The sequence below is a fragment of the Passer montanus genome, unplaced genomic scaffold, assembly GCF_014805655.1.
Source record: "Passer montanus isolate IOZ18808 unplaced genomic scaffold, ASM1480565v1 scaffold71, whole genome shotgun sequence".
Lineage (NCBI taxonomy): Eukaryota > Metazoa > Chordata > Aves > Passeriformes > Passeridae > Passer > Passer montanus.
Genome location: NW_024372259.1, coordinates 2,010,608 through 2,031,619, shown reverse-complemented (window position 1 = coordinate 2,031,619; position 21,012 = coordinate 2,010,608). Strand labels below are relative to the sequence as shown.

Genomic DNA, 21,012 nt, shown 5'->3' with positions numbered 1-21,012 from the left:
CCCGTGCCAGTGGTGGCTCCCCAGGGACACACCGGGCACGGACAGAGCCAGCCCAGCCGGACACCCACAAGGGTGGCAGTGGCTCGGTGAGGATCCCCGAGGGCTCTGCTGAGGGAAAACCCTGCGACAACGCAGCCCCCAGCACCGGCGGGGCGGTCCCTGGCAGCCAGGGCTGAGCAAGGGAAGTCACCGAAACGGGGCTGAGGTCAGGGTGGGTGCCTCCAGCACCGCCCTGCCCCGTGCTCGCCGTGTCACCAGCGCGGGGACATGGTGCCAAACAGCCCCGATGTGCTGGGCTATCCCAGAGAGCAGGCTGGGGCTCCCGGGGCGGCACCCGGCAGCTTCTGGCAAGTGAGGGAGGATGCTCGCCCAGCCCAGAGCACGGCCACCCCCAGCTCAGGTGTGCCCATGCCAAGCCTTCGTTCCCACACTGTTACGAAGAGGATTTTCCCACCTGAAAAAACCTGAAACCCTGCCCGGTCAGGAAATCTGCAGATGGGACAAGCCAGCAACTGGAAAAATAAAAATAATAAACCCTAAACATGTATTAAGCCTGATGGTTCCTTAGGAAAAAAAAAAATTGAAGTTTTTCTATGAGATGCAGGGGTTTGACCCTCCAAAGCTCCATTTTTACCAGCAAACCCCCGTGCCCCTCACACGGCAGCTCTGCGCACTCACACAGGAGAGAGCTCAACCCTGCAGTTCACCAAAATCTGCTTCCCACCCCGGGGAGGTGAATCCCTGAATCCCAGCCCCTCCCATGCCGTCCCATGCCCTAAATCACGCCGCAGCTCTTAAGTGCATTAAGCACGGGCAGCCCCGTCGCCCCCGGCCACCTGCGCTCCGCAGCCCCTGGGGCAGGGGCCACCGTGTCCCCACGGTCCCCAGCCAGCCACAGCGCGGCTCCCCACACGCAGAAAGGCGGGTCCTTAAAGCAGATTTACGGGAGAAGTTTAGCCGGACGCGCGGACAGACGGACAGACGGACACTGCCCCATCGCCGCCCTGGTCCTGCTGCTTTGCATTTCCAACCTATTTCCCTAATTATTCCAGCGCTGCCGGGAGTCGCCGCGGTCTCCCAGCTCTCTGGCACGCTCTGATTTATCTCTCAGCCGGGATAACAGCTCCCTCCACCCCCTTCTCCTTGGGGAATTCAATTTTCATTCATTTTTCTGCCTTGCCAGATTGATCCAGCCCCCTCTGCCCTGCTCTGGATCGCTCATGGAAGTGGCGAGCGGGCAGAGGGAGCGGCACAGCACCGAGCCCTCACCTTGGTGGGGAGGGACAGAGGGAGTCGGGGGCTGCACCACCACAAAAACCACCCCACCGGCATCTTCCTTCCCCGTGCTGGCTCACACACCTTCCCGGCAGAGCCTTCATCCCTTCCTCTGCCGGTAGCACGGCTTTGTTCCCCTCCATCCTTCCTGCTGTCCATCTGTTCCTTGTGTTGCTGGGGATCTTTAGGGATTTTTTAGATCACTTTGGGCTTTTTGGTCTCTTTGGAGTTTGTTTTTCCCATCTCACAGGAAGGAGAGGGCGGTTGAGATGGGCATGAGGTGCTTGCCCAGCAAATCCTCTCTGTGCCACCCAAAATGCTGCTGGGTCCTGGTGGCACCCAGACCCCAGGGGGGTTATATGTGAAATGTTCCCCCTCCAGGTTTCTCCTCCTCCCAGAGCTAAATCGGAGCTAAGGCTCGATGGTGAGCAGCCTGCAGAGGGTGATTTTCATCAGGTTGCATTTCTGGGGCACTTCTGGGGGCTCTGGCGCCTCACAGATGCCCTGCTCCTTCCTTGGCACTGCCTGAGCCCTCTGGCCCCGCAGCCAGGGGAGGACACGAGCAGCATGAGGCGACGATGCAAAACCCACAGACGAGCAGGGATGCTGCTCCCACACTTCCCTGCTGGGATTCATCGTTAATAAACTGCAGGTAAATCCCAGAGCCTGTGACAAGAGACAGAGCCAGCTTTCCTTGTGTGCCCAGCCCTGGGCACACTGGAATTAGGGTTGGCTTGGACACTGTGGCACCGAGGGGGACATCAGTGCATTGTCCCCTGGTGCAACAAGGGGGTTTCCAGGCAGAACTGGGGCAAATGTAAAGGAATATAAGGAAATATAAGGAAAACTGGAAACTGTAAGGTCCTGACTCGTGCCTGGGGGGTGCGAGGGCAGCTCTGTCCCAGCCAGCACACCCCAAACGGGTTTGGAGGTGCCAGGGAGCTGAGCTTTGTGCCACTCATGCAGCGAGTTTGCCAGGTGTCAGCCCAGCTCCCAGAGTCCCCTCGTGTGACAAAAGCAGCTCCTCCAGAACAAGGTGGGGACATCCCTGCGAGTCCAAAGCCGCCACAGCCACCTCTTGGCATGAAGCCACCTCCCCTCTGGGCAGCATCGGCCGTAGCACCCCGAGCCCCCCATCTCTGAATTACCCCAAGAATTCCCCCCTCCCACTTCCATCCCCATTGCAGGACAAGCACATCGAGAGCCGGGTACTCACCAGCAGCCAGGGAAAGCCTCTCCCCTCGCAGGCAGGGGCGTTGCTAATTGTAATTGAAAATTAATCGGCGCTCAGCGAACCCCCGGTGATTTTACGGCTGCAGCGCGGCTGGAGAGGGGATGCCGGTGGAGAAAGGCTCTGCCCTGCACCGAGGAGGGAAAGGGAAGACGGGCGAGATGGAAGGAGCGAGCGCTGAAGGGGTGGGAAGGTGCCTGGGTGTGCGGGGGGCTGGCCACCGGCCTCGCGGAAAATTAAATTGCACTTGAGGGTAAATTGTATTAGGGAATAGCGGCCGCCCCGCGGCAGCCTGCGGCCATTTGGGTAATTAGCCCCGGGGACCCCGGGCTCGTGGCAGGGCCGGGAGAGGGGTGACCCCATCAGGGAGGGCACCTCGGGGGCTGGGGCTGTCCCCAGGACAGCCTGTGAGTGTGGCCACAGCAGCGCAGGGCTGAGGGGGGACCTGTCCCCAAGTCATCCCGAGAGGGGGACACAGCGTGGGGGACACCCCGAGCCTGCAGCACCCCCCTTGTGCCCTGCACTGGGGCTCCCACCCCGGAGCCACAGGTCGGGAGAGCCGGGAGGATTGGGACTCCAGCAAACAGGATTACGGAAAGTCTATTTACTAGACTCTCTTTTTCCTGCGTGCACGGCAGCTTTAGGCTGCGGGCCCGGCGGGGATGCTAATCCGGGCATCCCGCTAACCCCCTTCCGGCAGCGCCCACCTCCCCGGCCCTAATCCCCGCTCCCTCCACCTGCCGCACCCCTGCCCGCCCCACTGCGGGATTCTGGGGCTGAGGTGACCACGCTGCAATGCCTCGGTCCCACACACGGCAGCAGCTGGCGGCGGTGGGGGGGTTATTGATGTTGGGGGTGAACGCCCCAGGGAAATCAAGGAGAAGGAGGCAGCAGGGCTGCAGCGCTGAGAGCCTGCCCATCCATCACCCGGCCCGGGGGAGCCGGCCCCGCTCCGTGCCGGGACGAGCCCGCTGAGAGCCCGCTCAGGGGACAGGGCCGGGGCCGAGAGGGCAGAGCTGGCAGGACAGGGGTGCAGGACACAGCTGGCAGGACAGGGGTGCCAGCCCCACAACGCCTGGAGGCGTGACCACGCTCAAACACTAAAGGAAAGATGGAGAGACGATTTATTTCACGGGCAGGTGAGGGAGGAAGGGCTGGAGGAGGCAGAGCTCCCGGAGGCAGGGTGCCCTCCTCCCATCCCGCCAGCCCTCGCCTCCCACCTGGGCAAAGTGAAGATATCAAGAAAAAGGCTCCAAATCGGATTGACACCCCCCCTCCCCCTTAATAAAGTTTATTATCGGCCGGGCTCTAATCCTTTTAAATCCCCCACGCGGGGGGATGGGCCAGGATTAGGGAGGGCAGCGTAATCCCAATGAATTTGTTACAGGGGGATTTAGACAGCGCTGGGAGAGCAGATGGCCCCAGCCCCGGCTCTGGAAAACAACCATTTTCCTTAATGATTCCTAACAAGGATAAAAGGGCAGAGAGAATCGGGGACAGGCACAGGGGGCCCACACCCACGGAACTCCAGTTCCCCAGGGATGCTGCCCTGTGTCCCCCTGCTCCGGACCACGGGCGTGGGCAGCACCGAACTGCAGCTCCACAGCTCCTGACAACTTTTTTTCCAGCAGCTTCCTGGCCCCCACAAACTTCCTCTGTCTGCCCCTGCTTGAGGAGAAACCAGGAGCCATGCCAGCCCTGGGGATGTACTGTCCAGTGGTGCATCATCCCCAAGCAAAAGGCAGGAGAAAACACACAACAGTAATGGGAAATATTGAAAGGATTTTTAAACCAAGTGCTCTTCCTGAGTGGGTGGAGGCAGGAGCAGGGGCATCAGGAATGGGGCGGGGTAGTCCAGCACGCCCACATGGCAGGGACCAGCTGACACAGCAGGGCAGGGCAGGCATCGGCAAAAATAATTTATTCCACTAAGACAAGCAGAGAACAAACAACAGCGTGGGGAGGGGGCGAGGAAAGATGGGGAGGCCCCGGGCCACATCTCAAAGAGAAGGGACACAAAATGCATCTGAACCCATGACTGCCGCCCCCACCCAGCAGCGTCCCCTTTTTGGGGGGCTAAACCTGCACCCTCCTGGCCCCACTAGTGGTTGGACCCCAATGGGCTGCTCTCCAGCACAGGGCTGGGCTTCCCAGTTTGAAACCAGCCCAGTGCCAGGGAGGTCTGAGGGCAGATGGGTGCCAAAACACAAACCACCGTTCATGTCCCAGCTCCCACACGCCCAAAAACATGGCACTGTGACTCGAAAGGGGGATGCCCTGACACCTCCTTCCTCCCAAAAAGGAGGCGACTGCCCCGGGTGAGGCAACTGCCTTGAGCAGGACAGCTCCTGAGGGGGAGGCACCAGACCGCCTACCCAAACGCCGTGCCAGGGATGTCCTGCCTCAGCAGCTCACCCCCCCAGGAAGCCCCCGGGCCCCCCAGCCCCCTCAGGCCACGGGGAAGCCAGGGCGGCCTTTCCGGGCGCGGGTGCGGAGGCGGAAGAAGGTGTACATGCCCAGCAGGCACATGGAGGACAGCAAGTACAGGGCCACGCACAGGCTGATGTCCAGGCGGGAGAAGCCCAATCCAAGCACCCGCAGCCAGGGGCTCCTCCGCAGGCCTTCCCCCACCTCCTCCTCCTCCTCGCGGTCCCGGAGCAGGAGGCCGGGGGCTCGGCGGCGCTCCCTGCCCGCCGCGGCTCGGCGGGGCAGGGCCATGGTGTCCCTCTTGCTGATGCGGCGGCGGCGGCCCGCGGCTCGCAGCGCCTGGCTCTTGAAGTGCTGCTCGCTGAAGGAATCCAGGTCCACGATGTCGTCGCCCCCCTCCCGCGGCTTGGGGTTCAGCCGCACGATGCTGGGGCGCCGCGGCTCGGGGGAGCCCGGGTGCCCCGGCACTCTCGCCTCTGCCTCCCTTTCCTCCTCCTCTTCTCCTCTCCCCCGCGCCTCCCGCGGGCCCTCCGTGCCCAGCCTGGCGCCGGTGCCTTCCCTGGCCACGGGGATGGGGTCGGGCTCGGCATAGTCCATGTAGATGTTGGCCGGGGAGAAGTGTGCCTTGAGGAACGTGAGCACGGCCGGCTCCTCCCAGGCATGGACCCCCCGCTCCTCCTTGTGGCACTGGGGACACAAGTCTGGCGGAGGCCACTGCAGCTTGGGGAACTTGGGGTCCTCCGTGTCACCTCCTGCAGGGACCGGAGCCAGCGAGGGGGTTAGAGGGGACATGTGATGCACCCTCCCCCTGTGTCAACACCCAGGGGACATTTGGAGGAGCCTCCTCGGGAGGAGGGGTCCTCTAAGGGCAAACAGCAGCTTTGGGAAGCTCCCTGTAAGGAGCATGTAAGAGCAACTGTATCTCCAGGGCAGTCTGATGCTGTGTGACCAGTTGCTGTCCCCTGGGATGGGGGACAATAACAACAGGATGTCCCCACTGCTACACCCTGCAGCCATGTGCCAGACCCATCCAGGAGGAGGGATGTTCCTCCACCTCCCCTCCCCTCCCCTGGTGGCAGCCCCCCTTACCCGCCAGGCGAGCGTTGACCTCGTTGTGGTGGGACCAGAGCCAGAGGACGGCCTCCTCCCTGCTGGCCACCCTGTCCATGGACTTGGCTGCCATGGCCTCAAAGTGCTCGGCGCACTCCTGGCAGCCGAAGAAGTGCCGGACGTAGCAGCGCATGGTGCTCAGCACCTCCAGGGGTAACTCTGGGGGAGGCAGAGCAGGGGGTGAGTCTGGACCCCCCCGTGCCACCACCACAGTCCCATGGCTGAGGCAGCAACCCCACACCCCACCTCTCTGTTTCTTGTCCCCCCACGGAAACTGCCCCTGGAGGACATGAAGCAGGGGGAAACAAGCCTTTGTCCACATGCAGCATCCCTACCCATGCCAGAGCTCAGCTGGACACTCCCTCCCTGAGCCCCTGATGCCCCCAGGGACACCAGTACCTTTGTCAGGGCCGTTCTGGGCAGCCTGCACAGTCAGCAGGTGGAAGATGGTCCAGAGCCCACAGGGGTAGCCACGGAAGTGGCGTTCGCTGCCCTGGCAGCCCACCCAGGTCACGTTGGTGGGAAGCACCGAGGGCTGGGAGGCCTGGTGGACAGATGGACATGGTGTGACGGGGCTGGCAGGCAGTGCCAGCTGGGGGGCAAGGGGCAGGGATAAGGAGAGCAGGGGCTGGGGGTCCCCATGGGCATCTTACATCTCTGTTATTCTTCATGGCCTCCTTCAAAACTGTGCGGGGCAGCTCAGGCTCTGTCCAGTTCCTCAGCCAGGCATCCAGGGTCTGCAGGTAGGTCTGCACGCACGGGCGCCCTGGGAAGTACTGCAGAGAGGGGAGAGGGTGAGAAAACACAGATTTCACCCTGGGAGCAACAGGGCAGCCCACAGGCACTGGCAGCACCAGCATCCTCTCTGCTGGAGAGCAGCGTGGTCCTGGCAAGGTTTTGGTGCCCATCTCTGAGGGGCTGGGGGCTGCAGCTTGTCCCCCCACCCCGGGTGGAAAGTCCCCTGTGTGCGTGTTCAAGCTCCAAGCCCCAACTGAGGGAGGCAAAGAGCCACTCTGTCCATAAGTCTGGCAAAGCCGATTAGCAGCTGCACTTTAAAACCACTCCTGGGAGAGGAGCAGCCTGCCAGCCTGTGAAACCAACAGACAGACAGACAGACAGACCTGTGGGAGGAGGGGACACCAGCACACAGGAGAAGTGAAAAGAAGGAGGAGGTTGCTGAGTCTGAGCTGTTCTTCCTCCCAGGCTCATGGGGAATCACATGAAAAGACCCAAATTTGTAGGGGAATTATCTGTGACCTGACAGTTGTGCTGCAAACACAGCGTGTCCCCCAACTCCTTGGACAGAAGGCTTTTCTGCATGATTCCCTGCCTCCAGGAACCACTTTTCCCCCCAGTAGGACATTTTCCCTGCTCCTTTCCTTTAATACCTCCTGGGAGTGCAAGAGTTAAGGCTGGGACTTGCTGGCTGAGCTAGCCCAGGCTGAGCCCGGGGCTGCAATCCTGGGGATGCTGCTCCGTCCTGTGGATGAGCAGGGCAATGGCAGCGCTGGCTCAGCGTCCCCGGGGAAGCACCAGCACCCACCACCCACTGCCACAGCTCATCGAGGAGCAGCTTGGCAGGAAGAATTAAAAATGGATCAAATAAAACCATTGCTGCTCCCCAGCACTCAGCACACTTACACCCATGGGCACGGAGCTGGTGTCACGGGGGTTTATTTCCCTATTTCTGTAGTTCACATTGAAGGGAGAAAAAGTGAGGGCAATGGTTGGAGGCTGGCAGAGGAGCCACATGAAGTTCTGAGGACTTAAGGCACGTGTCTGGAGCTCATTCCTGGGGGAGAGCAGATGGGGGTAGGAGCAGGGGGTGTCTTGCACATCAGTGAGGGCCATGCAAGGTCCAAACTGAGCGTGAAACCCTGGGTGACAAAGGAGGGAGCAGAGAAGGAGGGCATGGCCCCAGTCTGCCAACTAGCCTGGGCTGTGACATGGATTGGGATGGAGACAGGGCTCCTGCAGGCCCTGTGGAGGAACCAGCCAAATGCAGCAGGACTCCATCACAGCAGGAAATTAAACTGCCCTGCTTGTGCTGGCTCAAAGCTCTCAGTCACTTCAGCTGTGCCAGGCCCAACATAGAAGAAAAAAGGAGACCTTAAATTAGACTTGTCTGGAGCCTGACTCAGAGTGGGAGTTCCTTTCCTGGACTACTATCAAAGGAGCCTGCAGAGACTGGCTCTTTGAGCTGAGCATTCAGATCAGAGTGACAAACCCCTAACCCCTGTGACCCTCTCTGACGCCCCAGCAGGTGACAGCCTCTCTTCTGAAAAGACCTCCTGCCTCAACACCTCCTACAAGTGATGCTCCCGCTGGCAACACACATCTTGTTTGAAACACTCCAGCACCCCCTCTCAGCTCCACTGGGACTCTGGAGATCCACATGGATGGGGATTGCCATGGGCTACACTGAGCACCAGGACACAGGACCCACAGCAGACAGCCACGCTTCACTACCCGAGTGCTGGGACACGCTGGCCCACGCTGTCTGCATTTCCTAAACAGACAAACGGAGGCACAGGCAGCTCCTCCCCCGACACCCAGAGCTCCTCACCTTCACCAGCGTGCCCACGTAGCACTTGAAGGCGGCCAGCTGTGCTCCCGACAGCGAGGAGGGACGGGCAGCCTCCACCCGCAGCGAGTAGTGCAGCGCGGACTCCAGGTCGGCCATGTACAGCTTGGAGCTGGGGAGGGCAGCACAACCTCCATCAGCCACGGAGCTTTTCCCAGGCCCCAGCCCCTCGCCCGCCCGGCCCCGGTTTGCCCAGCAGGGGAGGGAGGGTCTGACCGGTCGGCTCGCAGCGGGTGTGACACGCGGTCGCTGTCGCTGAGGCTGCTGGCCGTGGCGTTCAGCTTGTAGGAGCCGCGGGTGATGCCCGTGAGCGTGCGCAGGAAGTAGGTGTAGAAGGAGCGAGCCTCTATGTGCCTGCCGGGAAGGAGAAGCCCTAAGTCCCCAAGGAAGGAAGGCTTAGCCAAGTGGGTAGCTCAGGCCTGGGGAGGGAGCGTGGGGTGCTCCATACTCTCCACCTGCCTCAGCACTTACACACATCCTAGAGCGGAGCTGAGCCCCAGGTAGCCATGTCATGCCACCTCCAGGCAGATGTGGGAAGGGAATGGCTCAGTCACAATGATTTTCCCTTCTCCCAGCTCCAGCCAGGGCTGGCAGTGCAGTTCAGTGCCCACCAGCAACCTCCCACCAGCCCCCGCTACCTCAGCCAGTCTCGTTCCTAATGCACCTTCCCACAAGTACAAAGGAGCACAGAGATGGGGCACAAGGCTGGCACCCCAGCAGCATCCCCAGAGCCACCCTGCCGTGCCCCACACTCACACAGGGAGGCGAGAGAAGGAGCCATTGCGGAGCAGCAGGTATCCAGAGGGGAAGGAGGTGACACCAAACTTCTGCACGAGCTCCTCCTCACTGCTCAGCACCCTCCTCACCGCAATGTTCTCATACTGCAGCATGTCCAGGGCCACCTGCAAGCCCCAGGGTCAGGTGAGGGGGGCAGAGGGATCCCCCAGCCCCACCAGGGAGGCAGCAGAGCTGCTCAGTGCCCTGTGTAACATCTGGCACTGGCTAAGCTGTGTGCAAGCTGGGCAGGGGGGGCTTCCTGGAGAGAGCTGCCCTGCCACAGGCACTCAAGAGTTACCAGCCAGCAGGGACACAGGCTCCAAGAAAAGTAGGGGATAAATGCAGCTGTACCCACCTCTCTGCCCACGAAGGAGTTGCTCTTCTCAAAGATGAGTGCCAAGTACTGGTCCTTGTTCCTCTGGAAGAAGGTGTCAACCTCCTCGGCGCTGCAAGAGACAGGAGGACGGCAGCAGGTGCCACGGCATCAGCAGGATGCTCTGCCCTCCCCCTCACACGGAGCTCCAGCCTTGCCTGCTGGGATTTGGCAGGGAATGCTGGTGCAGGATCAGCCCCACTGAGCAGGCAACTCCTCCTGCTGAAGTTTCCAGCCTAGTTTTCTGCTCTGGTTCACAGGCTTTGAGAAAACCCACTGGGCTTGGCCAAGGAGGCAGAAAACAAGCACAGGCAGGGCAGGAGGGAGCTGCACACTCGCCCAGGGTAAAAAAACAGCAATGAATTTGAACCAGGGCTGGGGGTTTCTTTTGTCCAAGACACAGAGGTACCAGAGTACCTGAAGCATGTGCCTGGCTCAACCATTGCTCTGGGAAATACACAGGCTTCTTCTCAGGACAATGCAGCAACTGCCTGCATCCAGCAAGGACAACTCAGATATCAACAAAATTGTACAGAATGAAGAAAACTCTTTTTCAGGACTGGAAAGAGCTTCTAACACAGTCTCACTCAGCATGGTATGACACTGCCATGTCCCAAAGATCTTGGGGCCAAGGAATTGCTTGTTCCAAGTAAGGCTGATGAGCAGGTTCATTAGGAGACATGGCCCCATCTCATCTGGGCCATGGACACAGCTCTGCCCTGGCCAGGTCATCTGTGTCTCCCTGGGACGTGGGTGATGCAGTAGCTGCTCCTTGCTCATTCTGGGTTCAGGATCTCCCCAGAAACCTGTTCCCCATGGGACAGAGGCCATCCAGGCCCCCTGCTGCCCCTACCTTGCTGGCTCCAGCGGAGGACAGGCGGGTGGCCAGGCATCCTGGCTCTGCTCAAGGTTGGTGATGATGGCGTGGCGCAGGTCCTCGACAGTGGCACTGGGATCTGCAGGGGGACAGGACACCAAGGGGTCAGCCCTGGGGAAGCCAATCCCAGGGTTTGAGCCCAGGGAAGCTGCTTGGAGCTGCCCCCCAGAGTTCCCTGATATTGCAGTGTATGGGAGGTGTGAGCAGCAGGGCCATTCACACCCAGGGTAGAAAACCCCATGGTTCCGAATACTCACTGGTAATCCTTATTCCATCCTCTGGCTTCTTGCTAAAAGCTCTGAAGAACTGAAAGGGAAAAAAACACAAGGGGAAACTGGAGTGAGTGTTTGGAGTGGGAGTGTTTGGAGGCAGTGCAACCCAGCAGGCTGAGGCTCCCTGTAGACCAGCTCTGCCTCAGTTTCCCCACAACACTGCAGCATGCTAACTGACATCAGCCAGCACAGAGGCAGCTCCCAGCCACATCCCCACCTTTCAGGGCATCCCCAGAGGGGAGGGATGCAGGTATGGGCTGGGAGCCATGTCCAGCCAAGGGCTGAGCACTGGCAGGCAGTGAAGCAGGTGTCTCCAGGGGTCCCAGGGAGGCAGCTGGAACCTTCCCAGTCCTGCAAACCAGTCTCCCTGCTCCAGAGCTCTCACAAAGTAGGGAAAAGGGGGTTTCCCACTGCTGGCCTCCCACAGTGGCTCCGGTACCCAGGGCAGAGCCAGAGCACCAAGAGCAGGTTGCATCAGCCAGGTGTTTGCTTTGCAGGCTGGGCTGGGAGCTGGGACTGTTTGCAGAAGGTGCTCGGTAGGGACACAGAATGTGAAGCAAGTGACGTCTTGGCATGGCCACATCAGCACAATGTCCCTGCCCCAGGAGATGTTTCCCTCAGTGTCCCAGGGCACGGGGCACTCAGTGAGACTCCAGGGCAGGGCTGGGGCCAAGCCAACCTGCCTGAAAAACCCCAAATCTGACCCCAGCTGGAGCTGAGCCTGTAAGCTGGGACTGAGGGCACGTCTGACAAAACCCTCATGCCTGCCTATTCCATCTCAAGACAATCCTGGCTTTAACTGGTGATTGTGGCACCTGGAGTGCTCTGGCTTCACTGCTTGTGCTGGAGCAAGGCTCGTTTGCAGCGGGAAGCCCTGCAGAAGCTGTGTTGACACAGCTAAAGGGCTGGGCACAGGCCCAGAAGGAGGGGTGGCTCCTTGCCAGCCAGCACAGGAGGCTCCCGGGAGTTCCAACCTCCCGCAGCATCCCTGTGCTCTCCTCCAAAACCTGTGCCTGCAACCTCTCTCTGCCCTCAAGCAGCCTTTCTTAAGTGTTTCCAACTCAGGATTCAGAGTCTCCCTCGTCCTAGCAGAGATCCAGCCCCTGTGTTTTGCCACAAAACACCGTTTTGGCTTTCCCCCCTCCTTGTTGCTCCATCGCTCAGCAGTTGCACTGGCTGCAGCCAGGACACAGCATGGTTTTGGGGAAGGGTGAAACAGCTTCAGCCTGCAAAGCCCCAAGGGGAGTATTTTGGTGCAATACCCCTGTCTATCTGATTGAGCAAGAGAGGGACAGGCCAGAAGGCAAAGCGCAGTGAAATCCAGGCAGTACCCAGCACACAGTCTCACCTTCATGGTGGGGAAGCCGGTTATCCCGAAATCAGAGCACACCTGCTGGTTGTCCTCATCGGCACAGTCGATGGCTGCCAGGATCACTGCAGGCCTCCACTCTGCAGGGACAGAGGATGAGGTCAGCACAGCTCAGCACCCCCACAGCCCCAAAAAACACCCTCCTCCCCATGAGTGCTAGCAGAGACAGGAGGGATGTCCAGCGGCAGAGATCCTCCTGTCCCAAAACCACTGCTTGCCCCTCGCAGGACAGTGACCGATGGCTCGCAAGGCCAAACAGCCAGGGCTGTGCTCTGTACTGGTGTGTGGTGCCCTACTTTCCAGGCAGCAGGAACACAGGGAAAGCCGTGTGAGGCGGGAGCTGGCTTTGCACACCCTGCTCTGCCAGTGCCGGAGCACAGGCAGCTCTACCCAACACTGCCTGCCCGGCTGGTTCTGCCTGTCCAGCCTCTGCCCCAGCTCCCGGGAACAGGACAGCAGCAGAACGGGAGGGATGGCTAGCCACAGCTCGGGGAGAGCAAGGAACACAGGCTCCAGTGTGTCTCACCCCAGACCACGGGCTGATAACCAAGAGGGAACACCCCAAAACCAGCTGCCAGGCCAGGGCACTGCAGCAGAGCCTGCCCAGGTTCTGAGTGTCCACTCCCCAGGAAAGACCAGCAGGCCCCTGGAGACACATGAAGAAAAGGGGGCATGGAGGCATTTTAAGCAGCAGCCTCTGAAAACTAGCAGGAAAATGGAGAACAAAGTTCTGAAATGGCTTATTTTTAGTGTAAAGGACACAAGCTGGAGAACGCCCTGCCTTATCTTTAGAGTGGGACAGGGAGAGACATGGCGCTGGCACGCAGATGGAGCCCATGCTGACCTAGGCAGGGACACGCTGTCCCGTGTCTCAGGTGACGGGACAGGTGAGCTGCTTCCCACTGCCCTGGCACTCGTGGCACAGGAGGGCTGGTGACGAGCCCTGCTGCAGGGAGCCAGGCATGTTCCTGTACTCATCTGCACGTGGTGTCTGCAGGTCACCCTAGCATCCTCCCCGTCCAGCCCACTCCTACGAAAATCCACCCGTGGGAATGGCAGCGAGGATGCTGAGCAGCACGGGGGTGGCTTCCCCGCCCCGCCTCCACGGGCACACCATCCAGGCTCCGGAGCAGGGAGCCCTGGGGCAGCCCTCTTTTGGAGAGGGGCCAGGAGAGCCGGCATTGCCCCGCGGGGCCCGGGCACGCACCCCATTCCTCACATCCTGCCCGTCGGGGAGCTCTGACGGCATCCCCGGGGAGGGACGGCATCCCCTCGGAGGGACGGCATGCCCGGCCGGCCCTGACTCATGCGGCAGCCAGCGCGCTGTATCAATTAGCGCAATAACAGGGAGGCAGGATGAGTCCCGGCGGGACGAGGGGCCCGGCAGCGGCTGTGCGGGTCCCCAGGCGGGGCTGGCACCGGCCAGGCCCGGCACCAAGGTCAAAGCCGGGAACAAAGCAGCTGGGATCAGCGCCCAGCAACCTGCCGGCCCGGTCCCTGCGGGAACAGCGGGGCTCAGGGAAAGCCTGGGGGGCAGCGGGACCCCCATGCCTGGGCAGGCTCAGCCTGAGCTTCTCCCTGCCAAAAGGGAATGCTGCTAAGCCAGGCCTGGGTGTCCGGGGATGAAAGCTGGACAGCGGCAGGGAGCTGGGCCTTCCCGCCAGGCTGACGTTCCAGGGAGGCTGGAGCTGGGCCGCACGGGGATCCCGGGGAGCTGGCAGAGGGTAGGGCAGAGCGGATGGTGGGAAGGACGCAGGATGCAGGGATGCTCACGGGAACGAGGATGCAGAGCCCGGGATGCAGGGAGGGATTTAAGAGTGCGCGCAGAGAGGAGGAGGAGGACGGGGCAAGGGCGCAGGAGGGACTGCAGGATGCTCCCGGTCTTGGGGGAAGCGGGACCCCTGCGCAGGGGCACAGGGAGGAGGACTTAGCGGGGCTGGGATGAACACAGATGAGCCGAACAGAGGTGCAGGGGGAATTTGAGAGTGCAGGCGCAGAGACACCGGGTGCTGACGGAAGAGGACAGGGACAGGGACAAGGGCTGGGGGGGAACAAGGTCAAGGGCACGGGGGGATCGCGGAGCCGATGGGGCGGGCAGGCGGGGATGAGGGGAAGGGGGGCCAGAGGACTCACCGCGGATGTCGTGGGCCAGGGCCCGCCATGTGGGCGCGAAGTGGATGCAGTGCCCGCACCAGGAGGCGAAGAACTCGACGGCCCAGGCGCTGCTGGAGCCCAGCAGCCGCCCCTCCGCCTCCGGCCCCAGCAGCTCCAGGGGGTCAGAGGCCGAGTAGAGGCGGCCGGGCCGCGCCGCGGGCACCCGGAGCAGCAGGAAAAGCAGCAGGAGCGGCGGGAGAGCCGCCGGGCCCCCGCGGCCCCCGGCCCGGGCGGGGCCGGGGCGGGGCCCGCGCGGGGAAGCCCCTCACGGGCAGCGGCACGAGCGCGCTCCCTCAGCCCCGGCCCCGCTAGGCCGCCAGCCCCCTCACACCGCGGGGAGGCGCTTCCCTGCTCACCCCCACCCCGCGCTGCCCTTCCGTGAGGGGACAAACGGCATAAAATACAATTCTGATAAAGGGAGGTGGAGCAGGCGTGGTCCCTGGGGGTGTTTAAGGGAAGAGCGGACTGAGCGCCGCAGTCTGAGTGTCAGGGCCACAGGCTGGACTCGGTGATTTAGGTCTTTTCCAACCTGAATGAATGCGTGATTCTGCAGTGGTGAAGGCAGCTGATTCAGCCCCAAAAGGCACGTTGTCGCCATCGTGGGCACCCCGGGGCAGCGCCCTGGCCAGATGCCCTGACATCAGCCAGCGTCACTGGGCAGCACCTGGACACCCTGTGGAATGGGCACCCTGCAGACATCCCTGCCCTCTCCCCAGCCTGCCAGGGATGCTCAGCCAGGACACCCACAAAATCCAGCTCTACATCTAAAAAAAAAAGCAGCCTTCTACCCCCAGTGGCCCCTTCAATGGAATGTCTTCAAACTGAGAGTTAGATATTAGGAAAAAAAAATAAATCTTCCCTGTAAGGGCGGTGAGGCCCTGGCACAGGTTGCCCAGAGAAGCTGTGGATGCCCCATCCTTGGAAATGTCAGGGCCAGGCTGGATGGAACTTGAAGCAACCCTAGTGGAGGGGTTGGCAGGATGATGGAACTAGATGCTTTTGAAAGATGCTTTCCAAGCCAGGCCATTCCAGGGCTCTGTGATTCCACCCTCCCGGGCAGCCCAAGCCGTGCCTTCGCTCACGCACGCACACACGTCACCGCTCCCAGACCCAGACGGAAGGTGCCCGTTGCTCAGTGCCCCGGGGCAGAGCCAGCCACTGCCAGGCTGGACACAGCCCCAAAATCCAGTTCTCCGCTCCCTCCCCAGCCCCTGAGGCCAGGGAACCTCCGGCAATGGGGGTGCTCATGGCTGCTGAGGGCTTGTTGCTGGCTCTGTCCCCAGGAAGGCCATTATCCATGCTGGGCCCCACCTAGGCATTTCAGGCGGACTTGCCATGCTAGAAAAACAAGCCTGCCAGAGCCCAGGCTCGCAGAGGCAGTGGAGGGCAGGGGCTCCACACGGGGCACAGCTCCAGGAAAGGACAGGGCTCCCTGACACAGGCTGTCCTGGGAGGATGGAGCATGGTGGGCACGACCCGTGGGATTGCTCCCACCCATCTTCTGTGGGTCCAGGCTGATGGGAATGGGGCCGAAGATGGTCTGCTCCAGCCCTGTCAGCTGTAATTAAGTCCTTAAGGGATTATCACGCCTCACTGTCTAACCAGGAGGCAGAGAGACACAGCCTAGCCTGTGCAGGGCTGTTCTGAAAGGTGGTACCTCACTACTGACAGAGACTTTGCCAGGACTTGTCCTCGTCCAGCTGGTGATTAAAACACAGAAATCCCCATGTCCAGGGAGATCACCACCGTTATCTTCCCCCTAGGTTAAAGCCTTATTTTAAGGGCTCATCAGCTTGATTGGGTTATCAAGGCAAAGGAGAGGTGCTCAGTGCCTGTATAATTGCCAGCATTCTCCCCATCCAGCTCACCTCTTCCTCTTTCAAATTCCTTGAATCCTTTTTTTAGATGCAAAAGCAAGGTGGAGAGGCAAGAGCCCACAGCCCGGGGCTCCGGCTCCTTTGGAGGTGAGCCATGCCATTGCTCATCCCCCGGAGCCCTGGGGTGGGGATGCTCCTGCTTCCTGCTGCCCCGGGAGCAGCTGGGCTGCTACCCACCACCCTACTGCCCAGCTGGCACGTCCCATCCCCAGGTAACAGCCTCCTGCAGCAGCAGGGTGTGGAGTTTTCCAGGCACAGACTTGCTCAAAAATCCTTTTTTTCCCTTTGAATGGTGCTGCAAAGCAGGAAATGAGGCTTTTCTTCCACCTCAGAATGGGAAGAGACACATTTTCATTGCAGAACACCTTGACACAGGGCATGGGAAGCCAAAGATGAAGCAGAGGCTTTGAAACAACTCTTTTCAAGTTGGATTTGAAAGCAACTAAGATGAAATAATAGCAGTCAAGAACCAGTAGAAGGCTTCGGAGGTTTTAGAAATGCCCTCCCAGTACTCTGCCTTTTTGTCGTCTCTGGATGCAACAGAACCTGCAGGTAGCAAAACCAGGACACAGGTGCTGGATGATGCTGGATGCCCACCTGCTGAGCCCCAGCCAGCCCTAAAAGGCCAGCTTTAGGCTCCCACTGCACATTTAGGAACCTGCTTGGTTTTCCCAGCAAAGCCTTCCGTGCCTACCTCAGCATCCTTAACTCTGGGGAGAGTTGTGCTTCACTCCATAGCAAGGCCATGGGATGACCACAGAAATTCCTGTGCTGCACAATCTCTGTGCAGCAGCTGAGCAGTGGCTTTAGTTCATTAAGCTCTGAAATCTCCTTTCCCAGACTAACACTCAGCAGGAATCTCCTTGAAGTCAGTGAGGCGTGGGCAACATCAACAGGCTGAGAACCTCAAAAGGCGGCCACAGTCTCACCAAAATAATTTAAGCCCTGCAGAACTTGTTTCGTGCACCTAAAATGGATCATTTTCAGACACAAAGCCACTCAGATCACCTCTGTGCTGAGTTAGAGAGGAATCAAGGAAAGAGTGGTTAGATTTTATGTGTTCAGTCCTTGAATTGATGGAAAACACTACTTTTCAGAAAATGGAGAAAGGCTTTTATTGTCCATTTTTAAAAGCATGAATCTGTCTATGAAAGGTTCTGAATGGCCAGGAGAGCAGACCCAGGACCTCCTCATTCCCCTTTAGTTGTGAAGGTTCAGGGCCACAGGGAGATCCCAAAATGGACTTTCTTCCTTGAAAATTATAGAACACGTTCCTACCTAATTGTGTGATTCCAGGAACTGACTCCAAGGAAAACACGCAACCAATGCAAGACTCATGATACAATCACGGCAACCCCGTCACTGGCATTTCGGAGCCTGCTCAGAGAGGTTTGCATCCAACTCCCCTGCAAGCACCTTGGAGGAAGCTCAGCAGTTTTCCTTTCTCCAGACTTCACAAGATGATGAACTCAAGGAAGTCCTCTTTGATCTGCAGCACAGCACTGCTTAAAGCGTGGTCCTTCTGTGAATAAAGAAAAACCCTCACTTCCCTCACAGAGCAAGGGGAAATTGTGCCACCTCCCTGACATTCCAATCCACGTGGCACTTTTTTCTTTGTGGCACATGTCACACCTCAGCTGAGATACGGCTTCAGACAAGACCTCTGGCAGCACCTGTGCCACAAACCTGCCAGCTTTGCTGAGACACCCGGAGGGGATGTGAATCCTGACTGCTTCCCACACTCTGCAGTGGCTCTGCCAGGCTGACACCTGTCAGACCAGGATGGCCCCTCAAAGCCCCCCTGGCAGCTGGGAATTGCTGGCTCCACAACACAGGCTTGGTTGGAAATCGTTGATTTCTACCTTTCAAGCCCAACCAGCCTGTAATAACAAGAGGCACAAAAGCAAATCTGGGGTGCATTCTCAGGATGTGATGAATGTGTTCACATAGTTTGCATCTGCAGAGAGAATACAGCAGTACCAGCCTCCTGCTATTCAACCTCTTCTGATTCATCCCTGCTCCAAAGGACAGCAGCTATGCTGCCCTTCCCTTTTCAGAAGAACCCAGGGAGACCAGGAGGAACTGGCACTGTCATTGGTATGTCTGGGTAGGAAACGTTTTACCTGCAAATTTCAGATCTACTAACAGTCATAAATGATTACCATGACCCAGGCTGCACAGAGCAGATGTTTTCCAGTCCAGCTCATGTTCCCAGCTTTAAGAAGCAGATTGGAGGAGGCCACACCGCCCAGATTTGCCACATCATTATTTGGCAGGTGGTTTAATTGCAGCGCACGAAACTGAGAATACCACAGGGATGACAACGGAGCACTCCTCTCTTGTTCTGACAGTAGTCCTGCAACGTAAGCAAGGTCTCACCTTCCAAGGACTGCTGTGCCCCATCACAGGTACACTGAGCAGTGCTGGCTCCATCAGTCCTTGGAGCAACACAGCCAGACACAGACACTGGACCAGGCTCCTTGCTGGGCTCTCCAAGCCAAGCCACGTGAGCAGTGGGATCCCCTGCAGCCTCCTTTAGTTTGCTGGAATAAAATCAAATCATAGCTGTGACACCCCCCGGAAGTGGCGTTACTTCCACCTCCAGCAAATTCTCAGACAAAATCTGAGTTTGAGTCAGTCTAGACTGACTGCAAGAGGAAGCCACTGGAAACCCACATCAGGGAGGGAACGCAGCCCAAGGGACACAGCAGGTCTTGTACAGGTGGAGCAAAGGGCTGGAAAACTGGGGCCAAGAGAAACATTCAGAGCAGGAATTAACCACCTGCTCCAGGCCATCAGAACTCTTGGCAGGCAAAAGAAGGGATCTGTACTCCAGGAGTCTCCTCTAAGCCCCTGAACCTGCCCAACCATCACCCTCCTGAACAGAGCTACTCTATTCTCCTCCTTTTCCCCAAATTTCTGCAGGACCTTATTCAGGAGGAGGCAGGAAGGTACAGGGCTGGGGCTAGGGGTTTTGTTTGCTTCAGTTTCCAGGTCTCACAGGGTGCCTTTCTCTCTCCCACAGACTGACATCCCAGAGAGTGCCCTACACTTTCAAACTCCATTACATCTCATCTGCATTCCTGCCAGGCAGTGGCCCATGCTCTGGGCTGGGTGCCAGCAGCTGGGCAGCCCCCCTCCTCTCCTTCCTGCACTGTGAAGAGCTGCTGGTGTTCAGCAGCTCCCCACCAACTCCTTTTCTTCTTAATGAGAGCCTGGACATTGCAGAAGCCCTTGTGCTAGGCAGGGCACAGCACGCCTGGAGCAGAGTCAACATTTCAAGTACTCCAGTGCCCTGCCAGGCATTTTAGCACGTGGGATGGCTGCAGCTGGCACCACATCCCCAGGGAGGCACCTGGGAGTGGGGCTGTACCTGAGAAGGGAGGCACCAAACAGTCCCACTCAATCCAGGGTGCCATCAGGAAGGTGGCTGCTGGCCATTGCCCAACCCAGAAGTTTCACCAGGTCCACACGTGAAACAGCTGTTGAAGGGAACCATGCTCCAAGGATTCTGGGAAGAGTTGCACAAACACCACGGGTAGAAAGTCAGTGACAAAGTGAAGCAACGTAGACTTGCAAATGAGGAAATGAGAGCCTTCATCATGCTGATTGCTGGGTATCCTGGGCAAGGACAGCAGGAGCAATGCAGCACTTTGCTGCGTCACCCGCCGGAGCACCTTGGCAGCACTCCCACAGCTTGAGCCGTTTTTAAAGGAAGCCTCTTATTCAGGTTTTTTTGTCCAACATGAAATGCATGTCTGAGCCCCTTCCAGGGATGGATGCAAGTAGACAATTGTCAAAAAAACAGAACTCGTGGAGTAAAATCATTGCAGGGCAAGGAAAGGCACGGCACGGATACTCTTCTGCTGCTCACTAATGAGGACACAGAGGCTGCAGCACCACTTGGCCTCAGCCCTTTGGATGTCCAAGGACCCACCACTGTGTTTGGCTGGTTCAACTGCTGAGCTCAGAGGGCTGTGATGTCCTTCTGTCTGTCTGAGGGCTGTGATGTCCTCCTGAGGGCTGTGACGTCCTCCTGTCTGTCTGAGGGCTGTGATGGTGTTCCCAGCACGCTCCACTGAGGACAAGCCCTGTGGCACACCCGGACTGCAGCAAAGCTTCTTCCATAACAGAAGCCTGAATGCAGCAAATCCTCCTCCAGGATGAGGTAGCTCTGCTGAGGAAAAGCAAAGAACAAATAACTGTTCACACATAGCTCACACAGGTCCCCCCCATTTAATGCAAACCTCCCTCCCAGGCAGGTGAGGAGCTGACAGTCACACAGTGTCCTCCAAGCTGGAAAGACCAATGCTGGGTTTTGTACAGGGTCTGCAGTAAATGGAAAGCAAAGCCTTTTCTGCTGGGCTGTACATTAATAATAAAAGGCACCAAAACAGGTGACCACAGGCACTGAGGAGGCTCAATAAACATCTGTGCTCCCTGGCTCACACCTTCATGCTGCCACTCCATCACCACCTGCCCACACCTGTGGTTTGGCACTGCAAGTGCTTGGCTGTCCTCTTACAGAGCTCCAGGACCTTTCATGTGTTAAAGTGACTTGGTTCTTCTCTTGTCCTGGAAAGAAAACAGCAAAGATTTAGAAAAGTTCCACCAACAGGGAGCAATACTTGTCCCTTGGTGAGAAAGGGATTGGTGCTGCTAACAGCAGCTCTACAGAGCTGCATC

The 21,012-nt window shown here is 58.9% G+C and overlaps 1 protein-coding gene and 1 long non-coding RNA gene across 2 annotated transcripts; both read right to left on the bottom strand.

Annotated features, from left to right (window-relative positions):
* Window positions 1-4,401: 4,401 nt before the first annotated feature.
* On the bottom strand, window positions 4,402-15,748 carry QSOX1 (quiescin sulfhydryl oxidase 1). The gene is made up of 13 exons (XM_039730238.1): window positions 15,676-15,748; window positions 14,429-14,713; window positions 12,275-12,375; window positions 10,912-10,960; window positions 10,631-10,733; window positions 9,760-9,850; window positions 9,384-9,529; window positions 8,844-8,981; window positions 8,610-8,739; window positions 6,697-6,819; window positions 6,443-6,587; window positions 6,023-6,202; window positions 4,402-5,685 (listed from the first exon to the last, which is right to left on the bottom strand). Exons 1-13 carry the CDS (start codon window positions 15,746-15,748, stop codon window positions 4,955-4,957), a joined length of 2,295 nt encoding a protein of 764 aa, XP_039586172.1. The 3' UTR covers window positions 4,402-4,954.
* A 1,718-nt stretch (window positions 15,749-17,466) lies between these two features.
* On the bottom strand, window positions 17,467-20,903 carry LOC120512185. Its single transcript, XR_005629958.1, has 3 exons — window positions 20,813-20,903; window positions 19,700-20,503; window positions 17,467-18,869 (listed from the first exon to the last, which is right to left on the bottom strand). It is a non-coding gene; the product is annotated as an uncharacterized LOC120512185 (long non-coding RNA).
* Between the last annotated feature and the right edge of the window lie 109 nt (window positions 20,904-21,012).

Coding starts and splice junctions, on each gene's coding strand:
- QSOX1 (XM_039730238.1), bottom strand. CDS start 15,748: ATGGATAATGGCCTTCCTGGGGACAGAGCCAGCAACAAGCCCTCAGCA. Junction 14,714..15,675: donor GAGCACCCCCATTGCCGGAG/GTTCCCTGGCCT, acceptor GCTGCCCGTGAG/GGGCTTCCCCGCGCGGGCCC. Junction 6,588..6,696: donor CCATGAAGAATAACAGAGAT/GTAAGATGCCCA, acceptor TCTGTCCACCAG/GCCTCCCAGCCCTCGGTGCT.